General features: G+C 36.7%; 1 protein-coding gene across 1 annotated transcript in view; it reads right to left on the reverse strand.

The window, feature by feature from the left end:
- COL24A1 (collagen type XXIV alpha 1 chain) overlaps positions 1 to 24,925 on the reverse strand; it is a gene marked incomplete at its 5' end in the record, with an annotated part of 325,357 nt that overhangs the window by 3,753 nt on the left and 296,679 nt on the right. The window contains 6 exons of the mRNA XM_082688569.1: positions 155 to 370; positions 3,335 to 3,444; positions 12,419 to 12,587; positions 13,207 to 13,272; positions 24,602 to 24,628; positions 24,732 to 24,767. Coding sequence (XP_082544695.1) covers positions 155 to 370; positions 3,335 to 3,444; positions 12,419 to 12,587; positions 13,207 to 13,272; positions 24,602 to 24,628; positions 24,732 to 24,767 — 624 coding nt within the window. The remainder of the gene's footprint in view (positions 1 to 154; positions 371 to 3,334; positions 3,445 to 12,418; positions 12,588 to 13,206; positions 13,273 to 24,601; positions 24,629 to 24,731; positions 24,768 to 24,925) is intronic.

Here is a 24,925-nt window from a genome sequence, read left to right on the forward strand (position 1 = left end):
AATGTAATGTTATTACAAATAGGGCACCTTAAAACTTATTAGCCTCTGGATCTTCAGTTTGCAATTAGAGTCTTATCCCCATTATTTTAATTTTATGTCCTTTTCAGTTTTATGTTAGCTATATTGAACAATTCTAAAAGTTGCCATCCCTTACCTTGCAGTCATCTGAAAGCACCTTAGGTTCAAGTAGAGTGTTTTCTTCAAAAATCTGACCATTCCATCCCTTGAAGCCAACAGACAATCCTGAGCCATTTGGCTGAGCACTTGTCCACACTGGGGTGTTTAGACAGTGAATGGTGATGATATGGGTGGCTTCTGAGCTCAGTAAGTGAAGGAAGTTCATCTGGACTTTTCCAACTCCAAACTCCAACTAATGTCATAGAAATAATATCCAAGTTATAAGATGTGGCAACTGAATAGCTTATAATTTGGGGGAACCTGAGGAAAGTCCTTGAAATGAAGACCTGAGAAAGCCCCTTTCCTTGGCATTTAAGTGCCAGTCAACAGTATGCTGATAAATGCTTAACCACTGGCTCTTGCTAGGTGGAGTGGGGTGGGGGCGGTAATCGCTGATTTAGAGCATTTTCCAGTTTCTATGGTGTAACCACTCCTACCATGGCTGACTTCAGGCAATCATGGTGGTATCACTGAACACGGAGCTGGAAAGGGGTGTTAACAATAGGGTCTCCTGAGTCTGTATGAGCTGGCCTCAGCATACCACGAGGATACTAGACATGACCAAAAAAAGCGAGGTAATTTTCACGTTATCTAAAATGCATTAGTTATTTGTTGTTGATTAATTCTTTAATAATTTCTTCCACAAAAATCTGAAATTATCTATAATTTACTTTGAAGATCTTTTTTTGAGTTTCTGAAGATAAGTTACAAGTTGTAATAATACCTTGTTGAGAAGTTTTAATTATAAAAGCTTTTAAAGACAAGGATAGAATCTTATTTTTTGTGTTGCCAGCCCCTAATGTCGTTCCAGCCATAGAATGGAGTCATGAATATATGTTTATTGAAATGAATGAAGGCATGAACAAGTACTGATAATAAAGTCAACAGTGCAGGGCAAAATTGGAGCAAGGAGGTCTGACTGAAGATTTCCTAGGCTTGGAAAAGGAAGTAGATTTTTCTATAGCTTTTGACATTTTTATTATTTTATTTATTCTTTAAGCAGGCGTATGGTCATAACATAAGTGAATGAAAGTGATTTCAACAAGGAATTTATATTGATTTCCAAACATAAAATTAGAAAAATATCAGTTATGAGGTATCAGAGGGGGAAAAAAAAAGACAGGCACCAAAAAAGTAAAAGGAAAAGAGAAGAAAGGCAAAGGAAGGTCAATAAAGATGAAAACATGGAAGGATCATCATAAGGAACATTAGAATTTAAGTAGTTCAGGTTCCTTTATTTTACAGTTGAGAATCACAAACTTGTAAATTAATCTTTCTGAGCCTTAGTGTCTTTGTTGGTGAAGTGGAATATGACACTGACATGGCAGGATTGTTGTAAGGGTTTAAGGGGCCAAATGTCACTTAACCAACACAGTGCCTGGCACAGAGTAGGATATTTGGTGGCTCAGAGCATCATTTGCCAGATTAGTAGAGGGGTAGAGACTAGAACCCAGGTCCCTAATTCCAAGTCTACCATTCTTTCCACTACCTGCCCAGTCTCTCTCAGGTTGAGTTTATGGATAGGACAGATGGGAGAGTTGATTCAGTGAAGGAAGGAATTGGAGTGCAACGACTTCAGTGTTCCTATTTCCTTTGTACACACCTCCTGGTCTTCATCTGTCTTTTATGATAATGCAAATAAAAATCCTGGACCAAATCCAGGGGAATGAGGATGATCATACAGATATTTTGGAAGTAAGACTATCATGCTGATCTTCATGAGAGGAACATGCATTCCCTAGGGATGGAAGACTCTTTCCTGGTTTGAGAATAATAATGGTGAATGCTACTGTGATTAACTCGTGAAACACCCTTAATGAAGGGGGATATTTTATAAAAGGCCAGTGAAACAATGAGCAGCTAGAGAGATTAATAGACTGCACATTTTAGCTGCGCTTCTTTGTGATGGACCAAATATATAAGGGGCAGGTGTATCAATTCTTTGTTGATGAGAAGTAAGTCCTTAGTAATAATACCAAACTGGTTTAGCCAGAAAAAGAAAGAAATGCACTTTTGATTTCTTCAGGATATTATAGGTAGAGCTAAGCTATAGGTTTCATAAATGCTTGTTATAATTCCAGTATCATGCCAAACTAACTTTCATTCATGTTATTATACTTGAAAGGAGTTTTAAAAAATATTCAATGGATGTTTAAACATCCATTGAAGGGATGTTCTTTGTGCCAAATCATCAAAAATAGCAAGCTTTGTGGCAAAATTCCTCTTCTAATGATGTGATTTTCAGAAAACCTTTAGGTAACTGGTTACTAATTACAAATATTGTAGCTGTTTGGGGGATTTTTCCAAGGTATGTGTATGCATAAAAACATATGTTGCACATTTTTTGTTTTAGAGAGAGCATGAATTGGGAGGGGCTGGGGGGCAGGGAGGGGTAGAGGGAGAGAGAATCTCACGCAGACTCCTTGATATCACAACCTGAGCTCAAACCAAGAGTCAGCTGCTCAACTGACTGAGCCACCCAGGCGTGCCCTCCCACAACATTTTAAAAAGGAGATTAAAAAAGCATAATCAGTAGACTAAGCCATGACATGCCAATCATAAAATACAACCAAAATATCAAGATTCTCTTGGAATTATTATTATTTTTTTTTTTGTTTCCCCCAGCTTCTTTTTTTTTTAATTAATTTTTTATTTTTTATAAACATATATTTTTATCCCCAGGGGTACAGGTCTGTGAATCACCAGGTTTACACACTTCACAGCACTCACCAAAGCACATACCCTCCCCAATGTCCATAATCCTGGAATTATTTTTAATTTTTATTTCATTTTAATTTTTTTAAAGATTTATTTATTTATTTAACAGAGAGCGAGAAAGAGAGAGTTATCACAAGTAGGCAGAGAGGAGGAAGCAGGCTCCCCGCTGAGCAGAGAGCCCAATGTGGGGCTCGATCCCAGGACCCTGGGATCATGACCTGAGTCGAAGGCAGAGGCTTTAACCCACTGAGCCACTCGGGTGCCCCTCTTAGAATTTTTTTTTAAAAACAACAAAAGAAATTTTCTTTCTTATATATGGCAGAAAAAGATATCTTACTTCCATTCATAAAAATCATAATTATTTAAAGTAACATTTTAAAAAATCATGCTCTTTGATACTGGGCAAGTATAGGCATATATTCTATAATTCAATACATACCTTTGCTACAGAAACAGGAGATAAACATGTCTGACCACCAGCACTGAAATTGCAGAAAACCTCAATGGCATCTGAAGGGCATCCGAGATTTGGATCAATCCAGTATTTTCCTATTAATTTATTATAAAACATAAAAATATTTAAATTACATACTAAAACATATTTGAACCATCATTACAAATTATCATACTTTAAACATATATCTTTACAGTTTTAACTGTGAAAAAACTTAGAAGATTATAAAGATATTTATATTCAGTCCATGAATGAAAGGAGTAAATGTTATGTAACATTGATACCAAAAATAGTATATTTTTCACATACCTATCAATTTAAGGGCATTTCAACAACAAAAAAGATATAATGGTTGAATTTATTGCTTCTTTCCACAGATGAACTCATCATCTTAAAGGGAACTGTCTAAAGTTACATAGTTAATAGAAAAGTTGCAGTTGATGTGGTATACTTGTCCACTTCCGTTCTATGTCATTATAGATTTTAAAAATAAATATACAGAAACAACATCAATCTCCTGAGGTAAAATAATATCTTCACGATAATTGGAATAAAAATAATAAAACATCCTTTGTTTCCATAGAAAGAAAATGTACAATTCAATGGTTATCACTTTGGGGCTTTCTTCATCAGATTTCTAAGCAAGAAAAACTGAAATCCCTGCAGCCAGTGTAAGCCTGCCAACCATTCTCTTCACCGAATGCCCAGCAGAATCAAATGGAGTCTTAGTCAGTCTACAGGAAATACTCAGGCTGAAAGAGTGTTGATCTAGTATCTTAATTCTGGAATAACAGGCCCAGAATATTGAAGTAGCACCTTATATTAAAAGCAAAGGCAAAGAATTTTTTAATGAGATAGTGCTGCTTTTTTGCATTAAAAAGGCAAGATAGTCAAACAGTATTTGGCAAATGTCATTTCTATCCTTGTCCATTCCATCCTTCCCCTATTAGAAAGATTCTTCTACATCATGCTGGGCTTCCTCTCTGGCCCATTATTTTAGACTTCCAAAACATCCTCAACTCTTCTTTCTTCTACTATTCTACTAATCCTTCAAAACGAATACTTGCTGAGTTGGTGGCTCCAAAAGTAGGGACTGTCCTTTCCTGCAGTGTTTTCAAACTTTGGTGGCATTAGAACCATCTGTTAAAACACAGATAGCTGGGCCCCATCCCCAGAGTTGCTGATTCATTAAGTTGGGGCTTGGAATCTGTATTTCAACAGAATCTCATTCTGGTCCAGGGACACTTGAAGAACCACTGATCTCTTGTGATATGGAAGAAAGGGGCAAAAGAAATCCGATCCTCTGGTCCCTTTTTGTTCCCTTCCCTTAGAATTTTGGACATTTTGTAAAGTTTATAGAAATGAGTGCCAGATTTTTTACCAGGATCTAATGTAGGCTTCCAATATTATCCAGTGGGTGTAAAAACATTATCTTCACTACTACCTCTTTTCTTCCAAGAAACGGTTTCCCCTTCTATTATAATAAATAATAAATTTATTTTATTAATAAAATAAGCTAATAAATTCCTTATAAAAAGTTTTCCATCAAGCACACTCCCGTTGTTTTATAGGGTATAATTCTTTGAATTCAAGCATTATGTTGTACAATGGTAACCTGGTAGGGACTTTCTAATTGTTCTCAGGATATACCGAGCTATTAATAATGCACTATACCATAATATATCTTTTGCAGGCCTAAATGTTCTAACCTAAAACTAGGTCTCCCATGAGGACAGTGCTTCTTTTGCAGTCCTTTCAAGCTCTGCCACAGCCTTTATTAGCATCGTACTTGTAGTACAGAAAGTGTCTTTCTTGCTCTTCATTGTCACCTCCATTCTCTATTTTTTCCCTAAAACAACTCTTTGGTAAAATTAGTGTCATTACGCTATGTCCTCCATTACCTCTTCCCATTGCAGTCATCCACTTTCTTCTTCTTCTTCTTCTTCTTTTTTTTTTTTTTTTAAGATTTTTATTTATTTATTTGACAGAGAGAGAGAGAGAGAGAGAGATCACAGTAGGCAGAGAGGCAGGCAGAGGGAGAGGGGGAAGCAGACTCCCTGAGCAGAGAGCCTGATGTGGGGCTCGATCCCAGGACCCTGAGACTATGACCTGAGCCAAAGGCAGAGGCTTAACCTACTGAGCCACCCAGGTGCCCCAAGTCATCCACTTTCTTTGAAGATTTTAGTATTGGATGCCTATGACTTTCAGAAAATCTATGTATTAGCCAATTCTTGATGATTTTAAATTCTCATGGCTAGCACTTCCCATACCCTGGCCTCTCAGTTCCCTGAACTCTTCTGCCAAAATTCTCATATCCTTCTCCTGCTCTCCTGACTGCCCCATTCACTTCCCAGGCCATATCCTGGCCTTTTTTATTTATCACCTACAACTAGAGTTATGTCATAATCTCTCTCTTCTCTTTTAAGCTCATTCACTCTGGTGTCCTGAGTCTATCTAAAAAACTCTTCCTTCCCATCAGGACCTAATATCCATTGATACTACCACATTTTTCATCATCCCTCATCATATGTGGATCATATGTTCAATTCCCTTCCTACCCAAGTAAAAACCCTGAGTCCTTTACTTCTTCGAAGACTTCCTTAATATCCCTGCCCTGCCTCACTTCAATGTACTTGTCTTATAAAGTCCTAACCTTATAGAAGTCCAATTTTGTGCCTGATCTATGCCTGAATTTATACAGCTAAAAGTAGCTGAAGGAAAACACAACTATGCTGAACTGGACTCACTTTATTTTTATTTATTTATTTATTTATTTTTAAAGATTTTATTTATTTATTTGACAGAGAGAGAGAGAGATCACAAGTCGGCAGAGAGTCAGGCAGAGAGAGAGAGAGAGAGAAGCAGGCTCCCGCTGAGCAAAGAGCCCGATGCGGGGCTCGATCCCAGGACACTGAGATCATGACCTGAGCCGAAGGCAGCGGCTTAATCCACTGAGCCACCCAGGCGCCCCTGGACTCACTTTAAATTCAAATGTTTGTAAGGCTTCCAGAAAATGACACTATGTTTCCCTCTGTCACTCTCCCAGCTGATTATTTAAAACCTTTTCTTCTTCTCTCAACTTTATTATACCTGTTCCTTCATTTTATTCTTGACTGATAACCTTTCAATTTTACTGAGACATCCAAAGCCATCTGAAAGGAACGTCTATAACTTCCCACTATTACATCTATTTACCTATTTGAACTTGCACCCATATATTCTGCCATCTTTGTTACTATTGTGAATATGCTGTGCTCCTATATAGGGCTTACTTTGTCTATTATACCTTCAGTTTCAAATTCTTCCTCTTGTTTTTCTTTTAAGTCTAATTCTGTTTGCTGTTTCTGTCAGTTCTCATTTGTGGTGTTTTATCAACCAGTATGCCTCATTACCATTGATTGTGTGCTGGGCACTGTGTTTGAGAAATGATTTGTAGAAGTAATTTGAGCCCTAGGATGATGGTATATTTTGTAGAAGACTTTTGTTTCTATCAGAATGGGGTGGGGGTTCTATCCATCTGGAACCATCTTAGTCCAATTTCAAAGCTTTAGATTCTGAGCTATCTTCATGATGTGAAGCGAGGCTACAATCTATATGAATGTCTCTTTTCTTCCAGTTTATGTTTTTCTCTTAGAATCAAGCCCTTTGAAAGCCTAAATCCCCACACTCGGTGGACCACAGATGCTAACTTTCGACTCTTAGCCCCATAAAGCCACCAAAAGCCGTATTTAGTTTGTGATCACATGTAGGGCAAGAGCAGCTCTAACTGTGTTCATCTCTCCATTGTCTTCTTTTTTCTCCACCATTCTTCTTTTTTATTTTTAAGATTTTATTTATTTATTTGGCAGACAGATCATAAGTAGGCAGAGAGGCAGGCGGGGGGCGGGGGTGGGGGGGGTAGCAGGCTCCCTGCTGAGCAGAGAGCCAAATGCAGGACTCCATCCCAGGACTTAGGATCATGACCTGAGCTGAAGACAGAGGCTCTAGCCCACTGAGCCACCCAGGTGTCCCCATTACTATTTTCCTAAACTGCTCTTGTGAAGGTCATCATAAAACTTAATGCTACTAAATCCAGTAGCTTCTCTAAGTCTTAACTTTATCCAACAAGGACCCCATAGAACCCTTCCTCCTCAGGCAAATATTTTCTTCACTCCACATGCATCTAGTTTTCTTCCTATCAGGTATGGTTTCTTCTTAGCTTTCTTTGCTAGTTCCTCCTCATTTCCTTGATCTCTAAACACTGAAGAGCCCTAAGACATGATGTTTAGACTTCTTCACTTTTCTTTCTCCACCTACTCTTTAGGAAGTCTTAAGCAGTCATAAGGCATTGGATGCTATTTATATGCAAGTGAATTCATAATTCTTACCCCTACCCAGGATCTCTCTCTTTAACAGCCTCCTACCTCCTGGACATTCTTACTTGATACTTAACAGACATCTCAAATGAATTGTATCTGAAATTGAACTCCTGATCTTTTCTCTAAAATTTGCTTCTCCATCTCTATACAGGAACTCACACTTCCATCTGTTAGTCAAAATCCTTGTTAAAGTCATAATCTATCCATCTATTTCTCTCTTAACCTATATCCGATTACCATAAAAAACTGCTGGCTCTTTGCAGTATAAACATTTTAACAGTGTTTCTTCTTCCAATTCATGAGCACAAAATGGTCTTCCATCTTTTTGTTTCTTCTTCATTTTCTTTCATGAGTGTTCTGTAGTTCCTCGAGTACAGATCCTTTACCTCTTTGGTTAGGTTTATTCCCAGGTATCATATGGTTCTTGGTGCTATAGTAAATGGAATCGATTCTCTAATTTCCCTTTCTGTGTTTTCATTGTTAGTGTATAAGAAAGCAACTGATTTTTGTACATTGATTTTGTCTCCTGCCACATTACTGAATTGCTGTATGAGTTCTACTAGTTTGGGGGTAGAGTCTTTTGGGTTTTCCATATAAAGTATCATGTCATCTGCGAAGAGAGAGAGTTTGACTTTTTCATTGCCAATTTGGATACTTTTATTTCTCTTTGTTGTCTGATTGCTGTTGCTAGGACTTCTAATACTATGTTGAACAAGAATGGTGAGAGTGGGTATCCTTGTCATGTTCCTGATCTCAACGGGAAGGCTGTGAGCTTTTTCCCATTGAGGATGATATTTGCTGTGGGTTTTTCATAGATAGATTTTATGAAGTTCAAGAATGTTCCCTCTATCCCTACACTTTGAAGCGCTTTAATCAGGAATGGATATTGGATTTTTTCAAATGCTTTTTCTGCATCAGTTGAGAGGACCATGTGGTTCTTCTCTCTTCTCTTACTGATTTGTTCTATCACATTGATTTGCGAATGTTGAACCATCCTTGAAACCCAGGGATGAATCCCACCTGGTCATGGTGGATAATCTTTTTAATGAGCTGTTAGATCCTATTTGCTAGGATCTTGTTGAGAAACTTAGCAACCATATTCATCAGGGATATTGTTCTGAAATTCTCATTTTTGGTGGGGTCTTTGTCTGGTTTGGGAATCAGGGTAATGCTGGCTTCATAAAGAGTCTGGAAATTTTCCTTCTGCTTCAATTTTTTGAAACAGCTTCAGGAGAATAGGTACTTTAAAATATAGCCAAAGACTTGCTCATTTCTTATCACTTTCTCTGCTACCAACTCTAGTTCAACCCATCATCATCTCTTACCTGGATTTTTTCAATGGCCTTCTCAGTGGCTTCTTTTACTCTTGCCTCCATTATTATTTGTAATATATTAGCCAGAGCAGTATCTTAAAAATCTAAGTCAAATCATATCATTTCTTTGCCTGAAAAACTTCTAGTGGCTTCCCACCTTATTCAGAACAAAAGCTGGAGTCTTCTGTGTAGTTCAGAAGATCCTATATAATCTGTGTTTTGGGTATCTTTCTGGCTTCATTTTCTACCACTTTGTGCTTATGCACCCTCTTCTAGTCACACTGGCCTTCTTGCAACTCCTAGAACACACTAAAGACACTCACTCCCAGGGCATTCGTTGGTGTTTTTTCTGCCCTGAAAGCTCTTTCCTGTTTGCTTCTCCTCTTCCCCCTTTTGACATTTCTCAAATGCCATGTTCTCAGATATGCCTTATCTAACTGCTATATTTAAAATTACCCTCACTCTACTCTCTATTGTATCCCCCTTCCCTGCTGTTTTGTGTTTTTCTATAACATTTCCCATCTCCTAGTGATGAAAATACGTTTGGACATTAAAGCCTTTCTGATACCTTGCAATCCATACCACATAGCTATTTTTCTTACAAGGAAGGCAGACCTTGAATTAGATTTCAGTCATTTTTATGTCTTAAAATGTCTTTGTTTCTTTCAATTCTATAGAATCACAGTTTTATGCCTTCAAATATGGGAAAGAATCAAACAGAATTACTATAGCCAACTGTAACTATAAATATTAGTTTAGATTTTGTGGTAATCTAGAGCAAGAAATATCTATAGAAGATAAGCATTTTATTAATATAAATATTTTCTTTGCACTTCTAGTAGAAGTATGTGTTCTTGGGCAAGAATGTATGAGAGTTTGTGTGTGTGTGTGTGTGTGTGTGTGTGTTATGTGGTAAATATGTATGTAAGTTAAAGAAAATACGTACTACTATTCACCCTACAGAAGGATATAACATGATTTTTTTCCCCCAAATCAGCATATATGTTACTCTGTTGGGAATAGAATTTTTAGCAAAAAACAGTAACTACTAATATTGAATGTGCAGCTAACCTCAGACCCAATAGAAATTAAAATTAAATGATGTATTGTAGCAGACAGGGTTCCTTTACTTATCATTAGATAATTATAGCTGTTCTACTTGCTTTAAAACTTTTCCTTGATCCTTCTACTCTAAATTCATTTTTGCACCTCTGGTTAAGGATTTTGGGCTATCTGTGTAGGGACAAAAAAACTCCAAGAATACCAAACCATCTTCCTACTCAGTGACTCTACAATGATGTATTTAATTTCCATTTTGTGTAAAAACCATAAATTCAGGAGGTGTGGTGGCAGGGGTTCTACCATATTTTTTTTTTCATGTTACCACTTCTGGTAGACCTGACATGTACTCCAGTTTACCCCAAAGGTCAGTCCTTCCTATTTTAATTTTTAAGATGAGTATGATATGTTCCAAGCACAAAGGGTAAGCAAATAATATAGTTATTGTGGAGTAGGAAACACTGGGGATCAATAAGGCTGTGTATAGATGGCCCTTCTTTTCACGACATCTGTATCTTTGGGGTAAATACCCAGGAGTGCAATTGCAGGGTCATAGGGAAGTTCTATTTTTAATTTCTTGAGGAATCTCCACACTGTTCTCCAAAGAGGCTGCACCAACTTGCATTCCTACCAACAGTGTAAGAGGGTTCCCCTTTCTCCACATCGCAATGGCCACGATCGCCAAACTATGGAAAGAACTAAGATGCCCTTCAGTGGACGAATGGATAAGGAAGATGTGGTCCATATACACTATGGAGTATTATGCCTCCATCAGAAAGGATGAATACCCAACTTTTGTAGCAACATGGACGGGACTGGAAGAGATTATGCTGAGTGAAATAAGTCAAGCAGAGAGAGTCAATTATCATATGGTTTCACTTATTTGTGGAGCATAACAAATATCATGGAGGACAAGGGGTGTTAGAGAGGAGAAGAGAGTTGGGGGAAATTGGAAGGGTAGGTGAATCATGAGAGACTATGGACTCTGAAAAACAATCTGAGGGGTTTGAAGTGGCGGGGGTGTGGGAGGTTGGGGTACCAGGTGGTGGGTATTATAGAGGGCACGGATTGCATGGAGCACTGGGTGTGGTGAAGAAAAAAATAATGAATACTGTTTTTCTGAAAATAAATAAATTGAAAAAAAAAAAAAAAAAGAAAAAAGAAAAAAAGAGCAAAGACTGACCTCCCCTGAGCAAGAGGGAATTCTGGCAGCAGACTTTGGACTCGGTCTGCAACTCCCCCATGGGTTTGTAGCCTGCTGGCCTATTTTGGATTTATCATGCCCCCATAATTATATAAGCAAACTTCTTAAAATAAATCTTTCTCTAAAACCAAACAAACGAAAATCTTTGTGGAAAACTGCACAAGAAAAAGTGAAAAACTATTAACAACAGGGTCTTTGGAAGAAGAAGATTAATATCCCACTCTTTTTGGAGTCTGCAAATTCATCTCAATGAAATACAAAGAAGAGCCCGTGTGAAACACAGCTAACCAGCTTTCACTGCCTCGTTGTGAATAAGTGCACACTGTCACATCCAACAATAGCAACAGCAGTAAACCAGGGTCACCTCTCTTGCTCTACCCCAATAAATAAATAAATAAATAAATAAATAAATAAAATAAGTCCACTTACACTAAATTACTGGCTTCCCGATGAAACCAACTTTCTTTGTGGCTTTTATAATATTGACAGGTCACTACCTTTACTGATAGAACGGTCATGTGAGGGAACAGTTCTATCATGAAAAGACGAACTCTTACAGATTTGATAATATTGGGGCACCTGGGTGGCTCAGTGGGTTAAGCCTCTGCCTTCTGCTCAGGTCATGATCTCAGGGTCTTGGGATCGAGCCCTGCATCAGGCTCTCTGCTCATTGGGAAGCCTTCTCCTCCCCACCCCCCCACCGCATGCCTCTCTGCCTACTTGTGATCTCTGTCTAATAAATAAACAAAATCTTTAAAAAAAAGATTTGATAATGTTATCAATTTTCCCCTTTAAATGCCTGTTTATTGATTTAAATATGGTCAGCTAGTTTTTCTAAGGCTCAAACTCACTGTAAAATTTTTGCAAGTAAACTTACTTTCTTTTCTAAAAAAAAAAAAAAAAAAAATAAGGCTGTGTAGAAGACATTGTTAATGAGCCCTCAGAAAAGGATACTCTGACTTCAGAATTATGTCCCTCTAAGAGTATTTGTTTTTTGAAAACACTAAAATGCCTTCTACAAGGGTTTTATCAAAATGATTATGATTCTAAATGAATACACTCTAAATCTCAAATGCATTGAAATGATGAAATCGGACATCAGAGTTAGAAAAAAAAAAAAAAGCCAAGAACTTACCATCTGATACTTTGTGTTCACAGTTAAGCAAATCTTTACAGATTCGTGCTGGGTTATCTCGTGTGCCAAGAGGGTTCTTGATGCTGTGCAGTAAATTGCTAAGGTAGTTCAGGGTTTTGAATATCTCTGCACTGTAGTCAATTAAAGTCACTTCGGTATTCTGGTAGCTCTGCCAATTCATCAAAGGAATCAAACAGCAAAAAAGCATAGGGAAGCCATCACCAGTATGTAACCCTTATGATCAACATGGACCAAGGCAGAAGAAAAATATATCCTTGTTGTATGCAATGAGTTGGAAGAGAGGTGTAAAGAACAGTTTATATGTAAATACAGGCCTATGTGTATATTTTATTAATCTTGACCCTAAATAAGAGATTAAATTTATTCTAATGGCCTAGTTTGCAAGCTAACATAAAGCTAAACAATTACTATGCCTGGTATAGTATAATGTTTTAAAGAAAATTATACACTGAATAGAGTTTAAATGAGAAAAATGAGTAACAATGATAGATCCTATTTTAAGAGGCGGCTATGCTTCATTTAACTATTTTATCCTACAGTATCTAATTCCTTATTAAAAAATTCCTTAAATGTATTACATTTTTGTTTTAAATGGTTTCCTTAAAAAACATCCCATGCATACATTTCTGTTTATTAAAAAATGTCTACTTTGTTCAATCTGTTTTAAGTACAATCTCTGAGATAAAGCCACATTTTGGACTCAGAAAAAACTTTCTGTTTAATTTGTATATTGAGAGTGCCAATGTAAATAAAGCCAGATATATTACCTCCATCTGTAGAGCAGTATGTGATTCAATCAAGGCTTGAATAGCAGCATTGATATCCATTTGTTTCTGTGTAAAACAAAACCATTTGAGATTAGCAGTAACATCAACACTGAGTACTCTACAGTAAGGGCTGTAAATTCTGAAAGCAGTGCTATTAAAGTATACTAGACTTATTATCTGAAGGTGGTTTGTAACTCTTACGGTTAGACAGATCTTGCAAATTTTGCCTGGATAGCTGAAAGGACAATATGCTGCCTTCATCCAAATCTCAAAAGTCTCCTAATTAAAACAGGACCAAAGTCTAGAGCCCTCAAATGAAAAACTATTTGTCACTGCTACATAAAAACACACACAAAAGTTACTCAAATGGCAGAAGAATGAAATATGACCCCCTCAGTTAATAAATTGTAAAGTGAAGAATAAATAACTGTAGTAATTTATAACAGTTACATTCTTGGAAGGAAAATATAATAAAATACTACTGTCCTGAGGTAGTCACCACATTCGTTTAATCTGATACTTTTGCGGTCTTAAAAACAATTTCTGAAGTTGGAAAATGCACCATTAGTCCCAAAAGAAATAATACAGCATGAATCCAATCTTCTCCTGTATTTAATAAAAGATATTTTTAGAGAAAGCCTCACCAGAACCATTAGTAAAGGTCTTTTTTGTATTTTATTTTTTAAAAAGCTTGGAAACTAAGAAGCATGAATTGGGAGAAAGTTCTGTGAAATAGCATCTGTGTCAACAAATCAAGCAATCTAATTTCTTTCAGAATAATTGTGTTGCTAAGATATCTTTTTACTTGGAGGGCCATACAATAAAAACTGTTTTCAACAGATCTTTCCTACCTCATGACTTGTAATTTGAAAAACTATTTAAAATGATGGGACAATCAGTAAAATGCACTCTTCCTTGCTTCAACATGTGGTTTTCATATTGGAAAATAATTGAATCATTCTGTATATATATACTGCCAAACACTGTGATACATATTGAGGACAAAACAGTAAGCTCAAAGAAAACTGCCCTTGTGAAGCTGAAGTTTAAGGGAGACAAAGGCACTAACCAAATCCTAAAACTACATAATTAACAAATTGTGATATGTGTTAATGAAAGAAAAAATGTGCTTGGACTCATTAAAGAGACTAGGGGGTTTTAGTGAAATCTGGAGAAGAGTTTTGGAAGCAATAGGTCAGGGAAGTTTTTTCTGAGATAGTGACATTTGATTTGAGATCTGAAGACTAAATAAGAATTGTGAAGAGTGGGTGCGAGAGCTTTCCAGGCAGAGTAATAGCCTTGCACAAAAGCTATCAGATGGAGAAGTGTGGTCTATTCACAAAACAGAAAGGATCAGCCTTTCTGGTTCCCTGCAGAATAATTCCAACCATCATGCCTGCGTGGATGAGCAGATTGGGGCATGGGTCACATAAAAGACACTAAACATGGGCAACTGAATTAAATACTGAATAGTAGCCACCTTTATATTTTCCAGTTGGTTTGTGATTAAGACTTTGATCTTAGAAAAACTACCGTAAACAATTCTCAAACTTTTCAGTTCAAGACCTTTTTGCCCTTTTAAATATTATTAAGGGCCTTAAAGAACTTTTATTCAGGTGAGTTATAACTTTTGGTTTTTATCACAGTAGAAATTCAAACACAAATTTTATTTTATTTTTGAAGATTTTATTTATTTATTTGGCACAGAGAGAGATCACAAGTAGGCAGAGAGGCAGACATAGAGAGAGGAGGAAGCAGGCTCCCCACTGAGGGGAGAGCCAATGCAGGGCTCCATCCCAGGACCTTGGGATCATGACCTGAGCCGAAGGCAGAGGCTTTAACCCACTGAGCCACCCAGGTGCCCTGAAACACAAATTTTAAAACTATTTGTGCTAACTGCTTTAAAATAGACCATATGTTAATATAAATATCTTAATGAAAAATAACTGTATTTTCCAAAAACAAAAAAGTGTGAGAAGAATGGCACTGTTTTACACATTTATATGTATCTTTAATGTCTGGATTGATAGAAGATAGCTAAACTGTTGTATTTCTTTCAGTATTCAGTCTGTTATGATATGTTATTTTAGTTGAAATGTGTGAAGAAAATCTGGCCTTAAAGAGATACACAGTTGGAAATAGAATTATTTTATTTTATTTTTTGAAAAGATTTTATTTTTTATTATTTGAGAGAGAGCATGCCCTGGCGAATAGCGGGAGGGGTAGAAGACGAGGGAGAGGAACTAGCAGATATGCAAGGTGGCACATTCCACCACCCTGAGAAGAAATAGGATTCTTTTAGTAGCCTTTTCAGATATTTGTGGATATTCTTCTTTCATAGCAAAACTTGATAAATGATAGTTTCTTCAGGGTTAGTTGAAATGTGAAATGTGAAATCAAATCTATGATCTTTTTGTGCTTTTTATATTAAAATCTATTGGTCTATCTTAAACTGTGGAAGTATCTTCTATGCATCCATGGCTTTGTTAAAAACATGCATTGCTTATCTAAAAAATATTGAGTTATGCAGCTCTTCTAAATATGGGCACATTTCATTATTAATATCATACAATTATATTTGTTAACATCATCGCCAATCATATGAGAAAAATATAAGTACTGCACAGCTATCAAAGAGAGTTGTAGATACAAGTTTTCCCAAATTTTTATTTTTGCTTGAAAGTTTAAGACTTATCATTGGGATCAACTTCTGTCAGTAATTTTGTTGACATGACAGGTTCATTTAATTCATGTTTAAGGAAATATCTGCCAAATACTCATGTCTGTATAACACTGTTAGTCTGTCACATAAATATGGTGTTCTATGAAAAGAGAAGCTACTTCAGTTTCTAACTGAAACAATTGCACAAACGCTTTTATTTGAGGCAAACACTATACTTCAGTATGCAGCAGAATTGTTCTTCTATATCATCACACAGATTATTAAAAAGCTATATACTCAACACTGGAGTATTTAGGAGACAGAAAAAACAGTGGAGTAATGACCTCCCAGAATTTTCTCTCCTATAAAAGCAATAAGAAAACTGGAAAAAATGTCAGGATGAAGTTTTTCAGGATTATGGAAATTAACAAAATTCTTGCAGCAATGTGAGGAACATTTATTTAAGAAAAATAGCTGAATCTTGGGAAGGGCAGTGAGCTTCATGTAATTTAGTTTGCCCTACTTCCATGTCTTCCTTTCTTTCTTCCTTTTTTCCCCATGTCCTCTTTTTCAGTTCTGTAGTAGCTAAAAAGCAACAGCACATAATTACAGGAAAAATAAGAAGTTACAGCCACAGGGGGAACAGAATGGAGTTGGAGTTGCTTCAGAGTCATTTCCAGTGAATTATCATTACCTGACTTGTCTGGTGGTTCCCTGGAAGACACCACTTGCAAAGCTGTCTTTATTTTATCTGACTCACAGCTCATCCAATAAAAAACACCTTTTCCCTGGGAGCATTTTTCAAAAACATTTAGAGGGAATTAACTTTGTAGCTGTCTGGAACACTGGAAAACAGTTGGGCAAATAATAAGCTAACAAAAAACTTACAAGAAAAAGGTAGGGAATAAGATGTCCACAGAGACTCTGAAAAGCTTTGACATATTTCTGGAAATCTAGAAGTCCATGTGCATATGTAGGGTTCAACACATGCTTAGAATATACGTAGACAGCCCTAAGTTCTCTCCTCTGGTTTTCAGTCTCTGAAATCAGGAAGTTCAAGCTAAGTTATAGTGTTCAATTGGCTGAGCAATGAAGGGGTGCTCCAACATACACAGAGACATTTGGGAAAAACTGGGAGATTTACTCACTCTGCCATTTAAGGAAATCTCATTCCAATTGTTAGTTGGCCATTAAGGTAGTTGAGTAGACTTTAATGGTCACACATGTTGAAGAATACAGACTTTATAATATTCAGAAAAGTAACTAAACAAATAGCAACAAAAATAAACCTATTTTATTTCTAGAAAACCACATTACATTATTTACAATGTACAATTTTCAACCACCACAACAAAGACATGCAAATAAGCATTCAAGTATGGACCATAAGCAAGCAAAAATGCAGTCAATAGACAGAAATTGCTCCTGAGGGAGCCCAAATGTTGTATTTAGTAGACAAAGATGTTTATTAGTTATTTTAGATATGTTCAAAAAACTAAAGGAAACTACTTCTATAGAACTAAAGAAAAATATGAAAAAAGACCTCTCACAAATAAAGAATATCAATTGAAAAAAAAATAGAAATTACCGAAAAGAACCAAATAGAAATTCTGCAGTTGGAAGGTACAAACAATGAAATGAAAATTTACTAGAGAGGCTCAACAGTAGATTTCAGTAATAGAAGAATCAATGAACCTGAAGACAGATATATTGAGATTTTCAAGTCAGAAGAGTATAATGTTAAAAGATGAAAAAAATGAACAGAGGCTCTGAAACTTAAGGAACACCAACAAGAATACTAACACACACATAATGAGAATCTCAGAAATGGAGAAGAGAGAAAAGGGGGCAGAAAGAACATTTCAAGAAATAATGGCTGTAAGACAGTGATGAAAGAAACTAAACAAGAAGATACAAATAAAAGGAAAGACATTCCATGCTTGGATTAAAAGAATTAATATTGTTAAAATGTCCATACTACTCAACATAATCAACAGAGTCATGCAATCCCTTATCAAAATTCTAATGGCACTTTTCACAGAAATTGAACAAACAATTCTAAAATTTTCATGGAATCACAAAAGACCTTGGCTAGCCGAAGCAATCTTGAGAAAGAAGAGGTGGAGGTATCAGGCTCCCTAATTTCAAACTTACTAAAATCCATAGTAATCAAAACAGTATGGTATTGGCATTAAAGCTGCACAAAGACCAATGGAACAGAATAGAGAATCCAAAAATAAATCCATGCATATGTGACCAATTGATTTACAACACAGGAGCCAAAAATATACAATGCGGAAGGGACAGTCTCTTCAATAAATGGTATTGGGAAAACAGGACAGCTGCATGCAATAGGATGAAACTGGACCACTACCTTACCCATACGCAAACATTAACTCAAAATGGATAAAGACTTGAAGAAAACACAGGTGGTAAGCTTCTCGATATCAGTTTTCGTGATAATTTCTTTTTGTATTTGACAATAAAAGCAAAGGTAATGAAGGCCAATATAAACAAGTGAGACTACATCAAACTGAGAAGTTCTGCACAGCAAAAGAAACAATCAGCAAAATGAAAAGGCAACCTACTGAATGGGAGAAAATATTTGCAAATCATATAATCTGGAAAGGGGTTAATATCCAAAATATATAGAGAATTCACACAACTCAATGGCAAAAACAAAAAATAAAACAAAACAATTAAAAATTGGGCAGAAGATCTGAATTGACATTTTTTCCAAAGAAGACATAAAAATGGCCAACAGGTTTATGAAAAGGTGCTTAACATCACTACTCATCAGGGAAATGCAAATCAAAACCACAATGAGCTATTACTTCACAACTGTTAGAATGGCTATTATCAAAAGAAGAAATAACAAGTGTTGGAGAAGATGTAGAGAAAAGGATGCTCTTGTACAGTGTTGTTGGAAATGTAAATTGGTAAAGCCATTGTGAAAAACAACATAGAGATTCCTCAAGAAATTAATAGAATTACTAAATGACCCAGCTAATCCAATTCTGGGTATGTATCTGAAGAATACAAAAATGCTAATTTGAAGACATATATGATTCCTATATTCCCTGCAGCATTACTTACAATAGACAAGAAATGGAAAGAACTTAAACCACCTGAAACTAATACAATGTTATCAATTATACCTCAATTAAAAAAAAAGGAATAGCTGAACATTTGATGAGAAACATTAACCTACAAATCCAAGAAGCTCAGTGAACTCCCCAGACACATCATAATCAAACTGTTGAAAGCAAAGGAAAACAGAGAATCTTGAGAGCAGAAAGAGAGAAGACTCATTAGACCCAAGAGATCTTCAATGAGATTGACAGCTAAATTTCCACAAAAAATCATAAAGGTAAGAAGGCAGCAGGATGACACAGAGTGCTGAAAGTAAAAGACTGTCAACCAAGAATTCTACATCCAACAAAGCTATCATTTGAAAATGAAGGAAAAATTAAGACATTCCTAGATGAACAAAAACTAAGAGAATTTATCATTAGCAAACCTTCCCTAGAAAGATAAAAAAGGGAATCCTGGCTCTTTCCACAGTTTGGCTATTGTGGCCTTGGCTGCTATGAACACTGAGGTACATAAGAGCCAAGATGCCTTACATAGATGAATGGATTAAGAAGATATGGTCCATATATACAATGGAATATTACACCTTCATCAGAAAGGATGAATACCCAACTTCTGTATCAACATGGATGGGACTGGAGGAGATTATGCTGAGTGAAATAAGTCAAGCAGAGAAAGTCAATTATCATATGGTTTCACTTACTTGTGGAGCATAAGGAGTACCATGGAGGACATTAGGAGAAGGAAAGGAAAAGTGAATTGGGGAAAATTGGAGGGGGAGACAAAGCATGAGAAAATGTGGACTCTGAGAAATGAACTGAGAGTTTTGGAGGGGAAGGGAGTTGGGGGATGGGTGAGCCTGGTGGTGGATATTAAGGAGGGCACGTACTGCATGGAGCACTGTGTGGGGGGCATTAACAATGAATCCTGGAACACTGAAAAAATAAAATTAAATTAAAAAAAAAGAAAGATAATAAAGGGAATCCTTTAAACTGAAATTAAAGTCTATTAGGTAGAAACTCAGGTCATGATCTCAGGGTCCTGGGATATAGCCCCACATCGGGCTCTCTGCTCTGCGAGGATCCTCCTTCCTCCTCTCTCTCTGCCTGCCTCTCTGCCTACTTCTGATATTTGTCTGTCCAATAAATAAATAAAATCTTAAATAAAAAGAAAAAAAAGATCACTGGATAGGGTAAACTTTATGGGATAAGAACTGATTTCAGGTCATGCCCCACTCCACAGTGGAAGTAACTTCTTGTCCTAGGGAACCAGGCCATCCCAGCAGCTGCAGCCTCTGTATTCACCAATCCAGGTTTCACAGCTGACCCACTAACTGGAGGAAATCAGTTGAATACTCCTTATCTCATTTAATTATTTTTAATGATTACTGTTTCTACCCCCCACACCAACACACATATTCCTGTTCTTCCCTCCTCCCCACCAATCGTTTTTGGTTAACTTTAGCATCCTGTTGAAGATTTGTTAGTTTCTAAATATTCTACCATGTGCACTGAAGTCTGGCCATTGCTGTGATAATAACCTCAAACTCAAAAACACCATCAATATATATTCCTTTTCCTGAAATACTTTTGAGCTATTCTTCTTTAGAAAATTGGGTACATCTTTACTTCTATAGGTCTTTAAAAAAAAGGGAGTTAAACTGGATTTGAGGTTTTTAAACTTATCTTGACCCATAGCAAGAAATATATTTTTACTTCATGATAAGATTCACACAACAATACATACATGGAACTGAATAGTATAAAACCATATTTACTCTTACTAGGACTGATATATGAATTTTGTTTAAAATTTTTTGCCCTTTTTATTGAGATAAAACTCACATAACATAAAATCTACCATTTTAACCATTTTTAAAGCATACAATTCAGTTGCTTTTTGTAATTCACTATGTTGTGTAGCCATTACCACTACTTAATGTTGGAACATTTCCATCACCTCTAAAAGAAACCTTGTACCCATCAAGCAGTCACTTCCCATATTTTTTCTATTCTATTTCATTTCATTTCATTTCAAAAGAATTCTGAATAAGACTCACGAAACTGTTCCAATCCATGAGTACAGAATATTTTTCCATCTCTTTGTCTCTTCCTCAATTCCTTTCATAAGTATTCTTTAATTTCTAGAGCATAGATCCTTTACTTCTTTGACTAGGTTTATTCCTATGTATCGTATGGCTTTTGGAGCTGTTGTAAATGGAACTGATTCCTTAATTTCTCTTTGTTTAGTTACATTGTTCATGTATAGAAATGCAGCTGATTTCTGTGCATTGATTTCATATCCTGCCAACTTGCTGAATTGCTGTATGAATTCTACTAACTTGGGGGTGGAATCTTTTGGGTTTTCCACATGAAGTATCATGTCATCTCTGAAGAGAAAGAGTTTGACTTCTTCTTTGCCGGTTTGAATGTCTTTTATTTCTCTTTGTTTTCTGACTGCTGAGGCTAGGACTTCTAGCACTATGTTGAACAATAATGGTGAGGGTGGGCATCCTTGTTGTGTTCCTGACCTTAAGGGAAAAGCTCTGTTTTTCCCCATTAAGAATAATATTTGCTGTGGGCTTTACATAGATGGCTTTTATGATATTGAGATATGTTCCCTCAATCCCTATAGTTTGGAGAGTTTTAATCAGGAAAAGATGCTGTATTTTGTCAAATGCTTTTTTTTTTTTTTTTAAACTCAATAAACTGGTCTAAGGAATCACTAACTAACAAGTCACAAGTCAGGGACGCCTGGGTGGCTCAGTTGGTTAAGTGGCTGCCTTTGGCTCGGGTCATGATCCCAGCGTTCTGGGATTGAGTCCTGCATCGGGCTCCTTGCTTGGCAGGGAGCCTGCTTCTCCCTCTGCCTCTGCCTGCCACTCTGTCTGCCTGTGCTTGCTCTCTCGCCCTCTCTCTCTGATAAATAAATAAAATCTAAAAAAAAAAAAAAAAACAAGTCACAAGCCAGTCTCAAATAATTGCTAAATAAATTACTAAAAGAATGTATTTCTCTAATTCTATGATCCTATGATCCTATTCCATTCTAGACATTATTTCCCTCCAAGTGAAATATTTTATCTTGGAAGATTCCCAATGAAATTTTCCAAGAGATGCAAGTTGCTTTTTGGACTCATTTACTCATTCACTCAACAGACACTTACTAATGGCTTAAATAGAAGAGAAATTAAAAAAAAATAGTTTCCACCTTTATAGAGTTTATAATCGCATAATAGAAAGATACTGGCATGAAAATAATTACCAATATGAAGGAGAAGTGATCAGTTCTACCTTGTGGTGTGATGAGAAGGAATTAAGAAGAATTTCAAAGAAGGTATAACCATAAGTTGACCTTAGGAAAAACATATAGATATTTTTTCACTGACTTTTAGACTTCTGCTCTAGAAGTCTTTTTCTCAGGGTTACATTGCCACTTCCTACAATAGACTGTGCAAATCCCAGAAAGATATTATAAGGAACCGGCTTTTATACTGACCAAGAAAGAAGACAAAAGAAAAGAAGGAAATAAAGAAACTAAAATTTATTAAATTTATCTACAATGTGACAAGCACATATATTTTCTTATTTAATCCTCCTAATAATACCTCAAAGTATATATTCTTTTTTTTTATTTAAAGATTTTATTCATTAATTTGACACACAGAGAGAGATCACAAGTAGGTAGAGCAGCAGGCAGAGAGCGTGAGGGAAGCAGGCTCCCTGCTGAGCAGATAGCCCAATGTGGGGCTCCATCCCAGGACCCCGAGATCATGACCCGAGCTGAAGGTAGAGGCTTATCCCACTGAGTCACTCAGGCGCCCCAGAATATATTCTTATCCATATTTTGTTCAGGGCAAAACTCTCTCACGCTACTTCATTTTGGCTGTATAGGAACACATACAAATATTTTCCAAGTGAGACAGGGCTATGGTGCCACAAAGTTTGGTATTTCAATGTGAAAAATTTCACTAAACATCTCTAATTTGTCAGTGGTCTTTTAGGACTTACATCAAAGTCATTATAAAATGAGAAGAAAACTGATGAAGGTACTTGTAATCCATGCTTTGTGGAGAGTCAGGGGTGGTGAGGAAGACCACAGTAGAGAATAATTTAAGATTAAAGAAAGGCATTACTGGGGCACCTGGGTGGTTCAGTGGGTTAAAGCCTCTGCCTTCAGCTCAGGTCATGATCATGATCCCAGGGTCCTGGGACAAGCCCTGCATCGGGCTCTCTGCTTAGCCCTGTCTGTCAAATAAATAAATAAAATCTGAGGGTTTTGAAGGGGCAGGTTGGGGGAACCAGGTGGTGGGTATTGGAGAGGGCATGGATTGCATGGAGCACTGGGTGTGGTGCAAAAACAATGAACTGTTACGCTGAAAATAAATTTTAAAAATTAAAAAAAAAATTAAAAAAAAGAAAAAAAAGAAAGACATTCCTATTGATGTTCATGCCAGGGAAGGTTTCAGTCCCCCAGTCAGATGGCCAGAAATGGGGAGTAATTTTTAAAAATCATGGAGAATGAATCTCCTATCTCCAAGGAGATAATCTTACTATAGCATCTTGCTTGAAAGTTATTCTTTGCCCTGATGAAAAGCTGAGAGAAATGAAGAGTTCCTGGCCTGTTCAGAATAGACCACAGTGATCCGCCAACTAGAACTGTCAAAAGATCCAAACAACATCAGAGCAGCATGTGGAAATAAGTAAGGCTAGAAAGCACAGGACTAGGCATTGTTTGGGATAACGTAGGTGGACCTTTTTTAGCAGGAAATCTGAACAAGGATCACTGTATTTGACCAGGTTGCCATAGGAGTGGGCATCGGTGAAGGTTGGAGATGGAGGAGACCTCTTGGAGGAAGCAGGAAGACAAATAGATTACTGAGTAGTAGAGTAAAGGCACAGCATGTGGGAAACCAAACTTGGAACTTTAGAGTCCAGGAGATAACAGTTGATAATGAGGCAACAGAAGCATTGCTTCAAAGATAGGGGTAGAGAGCTCAGGGTTGTCATAGATAACAAGCAAGTACAGAAGTCTGAGGGCTTCTATAGCCACCAGTAACTGAGAAGAATTCATATAAAGCCCAAGAAGTAGATTACTGGTCGGTAGAAAAAGAACATTTTAAAAAGGAGAGCCAGAACTTGAAGTAGGGAAAAATGGAAGGAGTTAGTATTTTATTGAGCACTTATGCCAGGCACTGTGCTGTGTGCTTTACATCTTACATAAAACTCATGGGACACCTGGGTCCTCAGTCAGTTACGCATCCAACTCTTGATTTTAGCTCAGGTCATGATCCCATGATCATGGAACTGAGCTCCGGGTCAGGCTCTGTGCTCAATGGGGAGTCAGCTTGGGATTCTCATTTTTCCTCTGCTCCCATACCCACTCTTCCTCTCAAATAAATAAATCTTAAAAAAAAAAAACAAAACTTAAATTCACCCAAGAAAGTAAGAGATCATCCCTATTTTGTAAACAACAAATCTAGGGTTTAGATTTTGTTTTTATAGTTGGGAAGACTCTATATCAGATTAGCAAAAAGACCAGAGGTAGGGAGGAGAAACACTTTTTAACAGGGAGTTAGAAGAAGCTTTAAAAAGCTTTAATATATTATACTAAGATAAAATAAACAAAACCAAGAAAACTTACCCTTGGGCCTGGTGCTCCAGGTGGACCCTATAACATGACAAATTAAAAAAGGATTTTTCAGTAGAGATCTCAAACCAGGCAAGGCATATAAGCATCAACAGTAAACAGATATAAATGTAAATACACTCACTGGAGGTCCTGGTTGACCTCGTGGCCCTTGGGGACCCTAGAAGAAATGGAGACAAAGCACAATACATGTATCTTATGCTTTTGGTTTGATATAAACAAGACAACTAAGATTCAACCTCTATCATTGCCTTTCATGTGAGGCAGGTCATAAGATTCAAAGTTGTTTTACTGTTTTGAAGTCATACCCTTTTTGTA

This window comes from Mustela nivalis (genome assembly GCF_964662115.1).
Source record: "Mustela nivalis genome assembly, chromosome: 10".
NCBI classification, from domain to species: Eukaryota; Metazoa; Chordata; class Mammalia; order Carnivora; family Mustelidae; genus Mustela; species Mustela nivalis.